Raw genomic sequence first — 9388 nt, forward strand, 5'->3', positions numbered from 1 at the left:
CTGCCCGGGCTGCCCGGGCTGGCGCTGCCGGAGAGGAGCGCGGCCGTGTGGGGCGGCTCCTCAGGCGCAGGGCCCGGCGTCCCTCACGCTGAACTTGGCGTCTGGGGTTCTGCGGACGTCCTCAGAGCGGGCACAGGAGCGCCCGTGGGGTGCCTCCCTGGGGCGGGGAGCAGACTCCAGTCCCGTCGTACGCAAGGGCAGTTCGTCATCTAAGAAGGTCTCAGCAAGTCCGTTTTGGCCCATTGAGAGTGTTTGCAGAACAGCTCGCCCTGGAGGAGCACTGAACCTCGGAGCAGCTGGGCAAGTTCTGGGTGGTGTCGTCCGGTGTGAGAGGTGTCAGCAGGCCCAGGCCTCAGATACAAGCGCAGTTGCTGGCCAGCTGAGGTCTTCTGCTTCAAACAGTGTTGTTTCCGTTTGTGTGTAGATGTTCTGTTCAAACAGCACAAGTTCAGTGCATATTTTGGAATTTATGTGACTTAAATTATTTGTTAGTTAATAGTGTCACAAGGTTTTGAAAAAGGTTTGGTAGTAAATTAGTCTTTATAGCTGAAAAGATTGGCCACACTATCTTAAAATTCTGAGCTCTGTATCTGCTGTCACAGGTAGTACCAGGTATGGGTGATATTTGTCCTCATAATGTGACTTTTCCAGATGCCTCTGTTAATACTTGAGAAAATTCGTTAAGCTTTATGGTGAAAAATTTTAGCTGTCTGTGAGGAAACATTCAAAACATGGGTGCGTCTTAGCTCTTTTAAAGCAGAGACCCTTTTCCTTGTTGGAGAGCACCTAAGCACATGCTGCATTTATAAATTTGAAAAGTCTCACGCGGTCCTTGGAACAATCAGCCACCCAAGGCTAGGTGCTGTGTAGTAACCTCCATGAGTCCTGTTCTTGGGCGTGCAGCCCTGTGTTGTGCAAAGTCCTTTCGATTTTCTCAGAAATCTCAGGATTTAATTATAAAGGTGATCACTGAAGCAGATTTTGGTATTTGGAAGTTGTTCATCCCCTTGGTGAAGAAGGCTATTGGTTTGAATCATGACAAAGAAAAACACTTGTGCGCGTGTTAGAATTGCTCCATCTTACACAGCGTGAACACTAGATTTTGGGGCAGTTGACATGTGAACTCCCGGCCTGAGCAAGGAGTCTCACAGGCAGCCGCGAGCCGCTGCCCATGGTGCTGAACCCGCGCCCTCCATTTCTCTGTGTGGAGGATATTTTCTCTCCCTTCAAACTTCCTTTCCAACGTGAAAGTGATTTTTGGAGTATGTTTTAAAATTAATTCCAGAGCTCACATTTTAAAAGTCGGTCTCAATGGAAGCATATCTTTAAAACACTCAAACTATATCAATATTTTTTTAAAAAGCAGATAATCGTGCTGGTTCAGCATTTCCTTTCTTAGTCTTTCTGCGCTCCAGATGGGAGTTTCTTGCTAGAGTATGAACATCCAGTAACAAAGTATTGACATTAAATGAAACTGTTTTCTTAATAACCACCCTCTAACAAAAATAACTCTATTACAATATGTGCATATATCCTTTTGCAAGGGCAGTTTGTTTCTAAACGGTGCCACTTACAGTAGCCACACACCTCCCAGCCTTTCCTGGAGAGGGGCTGCATGTGTGGTGGGCTGTTGGTGGTTGCCAGGCATTCCTGTTATGTTAGAGCAATATCTACTCTCTTGTTTAATTTTGAAGACAGTAAATAATTTAGATAAACCCTTTATTTCCCTTGAGGTTAATTTTATCAGTTATTCTAGAATTGGCCTCAAAGGTTAGCAATACAGTGTAATGCTGGGTGTCACTTGTGGTACAGAGATTCTTCCACATGATAGTAAATTGTGCATCAAGCTAAACTGTGGATAATTGAGGTGTTTTGGAATGATCATTTGAACTAGCTCTGAGGGCACCTTGGGGAAGCCTTCTTCTGGTTCACATAGTTCCGGGAATACTCTCTGAATGTCTGCTCTTTGCCAGGCCCTAGACTATGATCTGGTACCCTCAGGAAGTGAGTCTGATTTCTTGTCATTGAAGGGCTCTCCATTTAAGACTGAGCAAGGAGATGTAAACAGATAGTTACAGGGAGCCATGCAGTATGTACAGTTGGGGTACACGAAAGCCTGGTGAGTGTCTTGAGGGGGGCATTCATTAGACTGGGAGTTGGAGAAAGCTTCAGAGAGGAGGTAGCCTTTGAGTTGAGCCCTGGAGGATGAGTTGTAATTGTTTTGGCACAGATAGGTATACATTGATTAGAAAAAGATGAAAAGATTTGTGTAACTGGAGAACAGAGTGTGTGTCATTCAGAGGCTGAAGGTGTGGGTATGGGGAATTGTGTGAAGGAGTTGGGATGTGATGGGAGAAGAGGAGAGATTGTGTGGTAGGTTGGGTAACACCTTTCTAAGGCTGTCCTACTTCCTAATCCCAAGAACTTGTGATGTGTTAGGTTACTCAGCAAGAGGAGTTAAGGTGGTAGGTGGAGGGCTGCTGATTTTAAAGTAGGAATGATCATGGATTACCTAGGTGGGCACAAAGTAGTTATAAGGGTTTTTAAGTGGAGGAGGGAGGCAGAAAAGGCAGGGTCAGTGATTTGAGGTGAGAATTCTAGCCACTCTTTCTGGCTTCAAACATAGAAGGGGATTGTGAGGTAAAGAACATGGGCAGCCTTGGGAAAAGGCGAGAAAATGGATTCTCCCTTAACACCTCTAGAGAAGAGCTTATTCACTGATTCTCAGTTAGAGAGACCCATGCCTGACTTTGACCTTCTGAATGTAAGAGGATAGATGTTGTGTTAAACTACTAAGTTTGAGGAAGTTGGTTGCAGCAGCAATAGGAAACTGATACAAGTTGGGACTCTGCTGTGTGCAGTCTGAGCTGTTCAAAGGAGGAAAAGAGGTGATTACATTGGCTTTAGAAGATAAAAAGGCACACTGCAGTTTGGTGCAACTTGCCCAGTTTGGTTCTGATTCCCAGTTTCACCTCCTGGACAAGACTGGCATCTGATGTTGTTGTATCTGACTTCCACTTCCAGCTTCCCCCTGTGAGTGCTCAGCTCCTTCCACGGGTTGCCACATCACATTGACTCACCTTCCTCTGTGCTGGCAGGTGGAAGAGAGCCAGGTATGTGCCCAGGATTATGGGATCACAACCTTACTGTTGTAGTCAAATTCTTCACATTTTCACAAATCCTTTGTATCTTTAGGTGTTTTAATTGTATCAGTCCTGTAGGTATGAAATATCTCTATTTTAATATGCATTTCCTTGATTACTACTGTGTTTGAGGATTTTTCATCCATTTTTTTTGGCTACTTGGGGTTTCCTTTCCTGTATATTGTAATCTTTTTTTTTTGAACTCAGGACCTTGTTCTTGCCATACAGGCATTGTGCACTGAGCTATATCACTGGCCCACATTGTAATCTTATATTGTATCCCATTGGTTGTTTGGGCTGTACTTTTTATAAATTTTTATATATTCTGGATTCTGTTTTTGTGTCCTCTTCTTTATCTTTTTGAAAATGCTGTTTTGATGAACATGTTAATTTTAATGTAGTCAGATTTATCCAACTTTTTCTTATGGTTTGTGGTTATTGAGTCTAATTTGAGAAATCTTGTGTTCCTTCAAGGTCAAAAGATATTCTTACCTTTAAAAAGTTAAATATTACTTTCTATATGTTACTTAGAACTTATTTTTATGAGATAGGAAGAACAGATCCATTTTAGAATTTTTCCCAATCCCTAACCAGTTGTGCCATTACCATTTATTGAGAACTGTCTTTTCCCTAGTGATCTGCAGTGCTATACTGAGAATCAAACAAATTTCACGAATGGTATGGATCAGTCCCCTGTTTGTCTGTGTACATAATAATAATTTAATTTCTTTCTTCCTATATATCTCTTATTTATTTTTCCTGATATCTTTCATTTATTTCTTTAATCTTACTTTATTTGGCCCACTAGACAAAGTTGCATATTAATTGGATAAGATTATCCTTGTATTCTTTTTCATGTAAAAGGAATCTTAAAAAAGCCTTAATTGTGAACTTTGTTATTGTGTTTTGGTAGATTTCTTTTATTAGATTACAGATGGTCTCATCTAATAGTTTCATAAAAGCTTTTTAAAAATCATAAATTTTTATTTTTGTTAAATGTTCTATTTAATTAGATAATTTTATGTTTTCCTTCTTTAAACTCTGAGATGAAATATTTTAATTTTTAAATTTTAAGCTACCATGATTTCTTGGGGTAAAATCTATTTTGTCATGATGTACTGCATTAAATAATGCTATTTGATACAATATGCTAGCATTTTGTTAGGACTGGCATACATGTTCATAAGGGGAACTGGCCAGAGATGATGTTTTCCTGTGTTTCCCTTACTCAGATTTGTTGTCAAGGTTGTCCTTCACCCTTTCTGTGATAGTTTTGAAAGAGAGGATATTTTGTCCCCTGGAAATTTGGCAAAATTACTTCTTAAATGGTTTATGTATGGATGCTTTTAGAGTATGGAGACTTTTGCATGAGCAGTTAATTGCTTTGGAAGCACCTCTGACCTACCTGCTCACATTTCATTGGTCAGAAGGAGTCATTCTGACCATATTTGTTTTCAAATGGAGAAAGGAGGTGGAATCTCCTATGTCATAGAGTAAGGAAAAGTGAATACTGATAAATGTTACTAATATTCACCACACTAGGAAGGCTAATTGATGTCGTTGCTGCAGAGTGAGCCAGAATCTGTACTGCCATTTACTTTCTGGTCTTCTCCATAGGTTTTTCAAGTGTGTTGGTTATCATGGGACCTAGTATAATGTGAAGCTAGACATCACATGTGGTTTGTATTTGTTGTGAACAAACCATATAGTTTAGTCAGCTTTGCATCGCTGTAACAACATACCAATGCAAGCTACTTACAAAGTAAAGAGAGACTTATTTTGGCTCAGGGTTCAGGAGGTTCAGGCCCAAGATTGGGTGATGTCCTTGTGTTTGGGCCTCTGGTGAGGGCAGCACATGGCAGGGGTGTATTTTAGAAGTGGCAGTCAACATCTTGAGCCAAGAAGCAGAGGGGGAATGAGAGAGAGAGAGAGAGAGAGAGAGAGAGAGAGAGAGAGAGAAAGAGAGAGAGAAAGAGAGAGGAAGAGGATCAGAGAGACCCCAGTTCTGCAGTGACCTTTGAGGGCTAAGCACCTCTCACTAGGTCCCATCTCTTCAAAGCTGGGACCAGCCCTTACATTTGCACATTGGGGAAACTCATGCAAATCATAGCCATATCCAACGAGCTCTCTCTAGAACTTATTTCTAGAATTCTGCCTCTCTGCCACTCCTTATTTCAGAGGAAACATCTCCCTTTCTTTTTCCTTCTTGTTGACTTAAATCTTAACCTTCATTCAGAGCTGGTGCAAGTCCTACCCCTTATATTGCAATTCTCTGTTAATTCCAGCCGTTGGTGAACTCTCCTTTTACTTCTTCCTACAGTACTACCCTGTCTCTGCAATGCAGAGAGCGGGGTGGTTTTGCTTGTGAGTGATCAACTGATCCAAGTTCAAGCCTCCCTTCTTCGCCTGGGCATTGAACTGGGAAGCTGGGTATAATGGACAGCTCTGTTAAGGTGGTCCCATCATGATCCCTGTCTGCTAATATTCATGGCCTTGCAGAATCCTCCAGGCCCAAGAGTGAGTGGAACCTGTGACTTCCCCTAACACACAGGATATGCCACTTCCACTATTATATTGTGGTGTATAAAATCCCATCTTGCTGGGGTCTTCGTTTACAGTTTGTTGACTTCATGAAGTAAATGGCAGTTTTGGGGAGGCATATGTGCTTAGTGCTTAGGTGGCCTCTAGAAGCTGAGGGTAGGCTCCCAGGATAACCAGCTGGAAGCAGGGGGCTCAGTTCTACAGCACAAGGAAACTAATGTTGCCAGTAAACTAAGCAGACTCTCCCCGGGCTAAGCCTTTAAGTGAGAGCACAACCTGGCTGGAATCTTGACTACATCCCATCTTGGTGGGACCCTGAGCAGGGGACCAGTTAAACTGCTTGGACTTCTGCTTCACATATTGGTAGTCACAGATTGTTTAAGCTGCTGAATTTGTGACAGCTTATTGCACAGTAGGAGGAAGCTAACATGTAGCTGTGTGTGCTGGCTCATGCCTGTAATCCCAGTACCGTGGAAGGTGGAGGCAGGAGGATCTCAAGTTTGAATCCAGCCTGGGCAACTTTGTGAGGCCCTGTCTCAAAATAAAAAAAATAAAAAAGGATTGTGGATGTAGGTAAGTGTGAAAGCCCTGAGTTCAGTTCCCAGTTAAAAAAATAATAAAAGAAGACACAAAACTAATGTGATGTAGATATTTACTGATCTCCTAGTTAGCTTGCTGACGTAGATCTGGATTGCTGAAGAGTTTCAAATCTATTTGAAGTAATCAGTTTATCATGTATTTTATTTTAAAAAGCATTTTCTGTTTATTTTTAAGATATTGGAGATTGAACCCAGGATCTATGCACTACCTTCCCAGCCCTTTTTTATTTTTAATTTTGAGACAGAGTTTCACTAAATGACTGAATTGCACAGACTAGGCTTGAATTTGTGATCCTCCTGCTCAGCCTGCCAGAGTGCTGGGATTATAGGGTGTGCCATCATACCCAGCTTTTGCTACCTGTTAAAGTAATACAGATATTTTATGTAGAAAATTGGAGCAAACAGAAAAGTAGAAAGAAGACAAACATCATCTAAAATCTTGGTGCACAAGGATATCCAATTTTTTTTACTTGGGTATATGCATTGTAAATATATCCCAAAGTTGAGAGTCATTCCTTTTGTAAATTTATTTATTTATTTTGAACTGGGAATCGAACCCAGGACCTTACGCTTGCCTGGTGGGTGCCATGCCACTGAGCTATATCCCTGGCCCCAAGACTTACTCTTTTTTTTTTTTTTTCTGGTACCGGGAATCGAACTCATGACCTTGCGCTTGCCAGGCAGGCGCTGTACTACTGAGCTAAATCCCCAGCCTCCCCTAAGACTTATTCTTAATATATTTTATTTTATAAACAATTTTTTTCCTTTGAGCTGAGGGTATAGCTCAGTGATAGTGCACAGATTTCGTAGGCCTTGAGTTCAAGTCCCAGCACCAAAATTAATGGAAATTTTAAAAATTTAATTACTTTTGTAGATTATGAGCATGTCCTTCCATCACAATAGTCTTCTGAAGTATGATTTTGAGTGGCTTTATATTATCCCAGTGGGTATCCCAGTTGAACCACTTCCTTATAGTTAGATTTTTTTTGTTTTTGTTTTTGTTTTGTTTTTTTGGGAACAGAGTCTCATTATACAGTGCAAGCTGACCTTAAACTCCCTTATATAGCCTAAGCTGGCCTTGAACTCATGGCAATCCTCTTGCCTCAGCCTTCCGAGTGCTGGGATTACAGGCATGCACCACTATGTGCAGATTAAATAAAGATTTCTAATGCTTTAAAATACTTACCATCATAAATAACACTTTGGTATGTGTCTTCATTACTTATCTCTCATTGCTGGGACAAAATACCCAACACTCCAAATTAAAGAGGGAAAGGTTTATTTAGCTCATAGTTTGTAGAGGTTTCAATGCATAATCAGCTGGCTCTAAGACAGGGAGGGGACAGAGGGGTGACAGTTCACAGTGGCAGAGGACAGCAAAAACAAGTGCAAAAGGGAAGAGCAAGCCTATTTTTCTCCCTTATATTGTATTCAGGCTACTTGCCCTAGGATGAGTATAGCACCCACACCCACATCACAAACTCTAGATTCAGCTCCCTCTGAAAAAGCCTGCCCCCCTTGATTGCATGGGGCTTTGGGGGACATCTAGACACAAACTGTAACATTCCTGGCCCTCTAAAGACTCATGCACATCCCTTTATGCAAAAGGCATTTAGTTCATCTCTGACAGTTGCCAAGGTCCTAACAGTTTCAGCACTGCTGAAAAGTTCAAGTCCCAAGCCTCTGAAATTTAAGGCAAACTCTTAGCTGTGAGCCTCTGTACAAAAGAAAAGAAAGTTGAACACTTCCAACATTCAGTGGCACAAGTTAGACATCTCCATTCCAAAAGTTACAAATGGAGATTCAAAGGAATGGGACCAAAGCAAGTCTAAAATCCAGCGGGGAAAACATTAAGTCTTGTAGTTCCATGTGCAGCATCTGAGGCAATCTGTAGCAAGTTTTGAGCGCCAAAGGGCTTAAGAGGCTCTGCCCCTACAGCACTTCCAGTGATAGTAGCTCCCATAGCTTCTCTCTTGGGCCTGCTCTGCTCCCTCCTTGCAGGTTTCCTCAGATGATCCACATTCCTGGCTTCTCCAGACTTCTCTATTATAGAGTCTTCACTGCATTTTGGGCTTCACCGTCACAACTTCACACACTGCCCAATCAGGGGCACACTGCCTGGCTTCCTAGGCCTTCTAAAATGTGGGTGGAAGCCTCCGTAACCCCACAGTTCTTGCATTCTGCATGTGCCTAAACCCAGCACTATGTGGATGATGCCAAGGTCTACTGCCAGCTGGAGCAGTAGCCAGGCTTTTCTCCCTCTTGGCTGTAGGGGTTAAGTGTTCAGGTCACTGGGCACTCTGAATCCAATTCTGAGGAACAGATTCTCTAGGCTGGTTCCATTCTGGAACATGGTGTCCTGGGGCTGAAAGCAGTCTTTTACTTTTGCAATTTTGAGACTGTAAAGGGGTGGAGTCCTGCTGCTTCGTGTGGTGCCCTCAGGTCATCTTTCCTATTCTTTTGTTCCTCTTCAGCAATCAAGATCTCCTCTGCTCTATCTTTGTAGTCCACAGCTTTACTGGAGCTTCCTTTCTGGCCAAACTTACAGTGTTTTAAATCATTCTGCTGGGCTCTTTACTCTTGATTCTCAATGTAAATCTGGCTAAAAGTCCCCAACAGTAGCTGTGCCACTGCCTCAGCATTTGATTGCATTGAGAGTTCTTCTGCCAGGTTAATTAGTTCATCTCTCTTAATCTTAGCCCCAGGCTAAGTTTCTGGACATGAGCAAAATGCAGACAAACTTTTTGCCAAGCCATAACACACATCATCTGGAGTGCAACAGCCAAAGCAGTCCTTCCCAGCAGAAACCTCCTGAGCTTGGTTTTTACCAGCAGGTTTTCTATCAGCCTTCTGGTCTTCTGAGCTCTGACCAGAATCTCCTATGTGGAACAACCTAAGACATTCCAGCTCTACTTTTTCAGCTGGTATCTCTATTTTTTTTTTTTTTTTTTTTTTTTTCTTCTCGTTACAGAGTCTCACTACGCAGTTCAGGCTGGCCTTGAGCTCACTTTGTATTTATCAGTTATCATTTTTCCCTAAGGATTTCCTTTAACATCCCTTGTAATGCAAATCTGATCAACTGGTGACATATTTTTTCAGCTGTTT

The 9388-nt window shown here is 42.0% G+C and overlaps 1 protein-coding gene across 1 annotated transcript in view; it reads left to right on the forward strand.

Moving 5' to 3' along the window:
- The first annotated feature begins 2084 nt into the window (after positions 1 to 2084).
- Positions 2085 to 9388, forward strand: part of LOC106146951 — a 187587-nt gene continuing 180283 nt past the window's right edge. Inside the window, exons 1-2 of the mRNA XM_013506114.1 lie at positions 2085 to 2119; positions 3046 to 3113. Of these exons, the coding sequence (XP_013361568.1) occupies positions 2085 to 2119; positions 3046 to 3113 (103 nt within the window). The remainder of the gene's footprint in view (positions 2120 to 3045; positions 3114 to 9388) is intronic.

Source organism: Chinchilla lanigera, unplaced genomic scaffold (genome assembly GCF_000276665.1).
Source record: "Chinchilla lanigera isolate Chin_1 unplaced genomic scaffold, ChiLan1.0 scaffold00006, whole genome shotgun sequence".
Classification (NCBI taxonomy): Eukaryota; Metazoa; Chordata; class Mammalia; order Rodentia; family Chinchillidae; genus Chinchilla; species Chinchilla lanigera.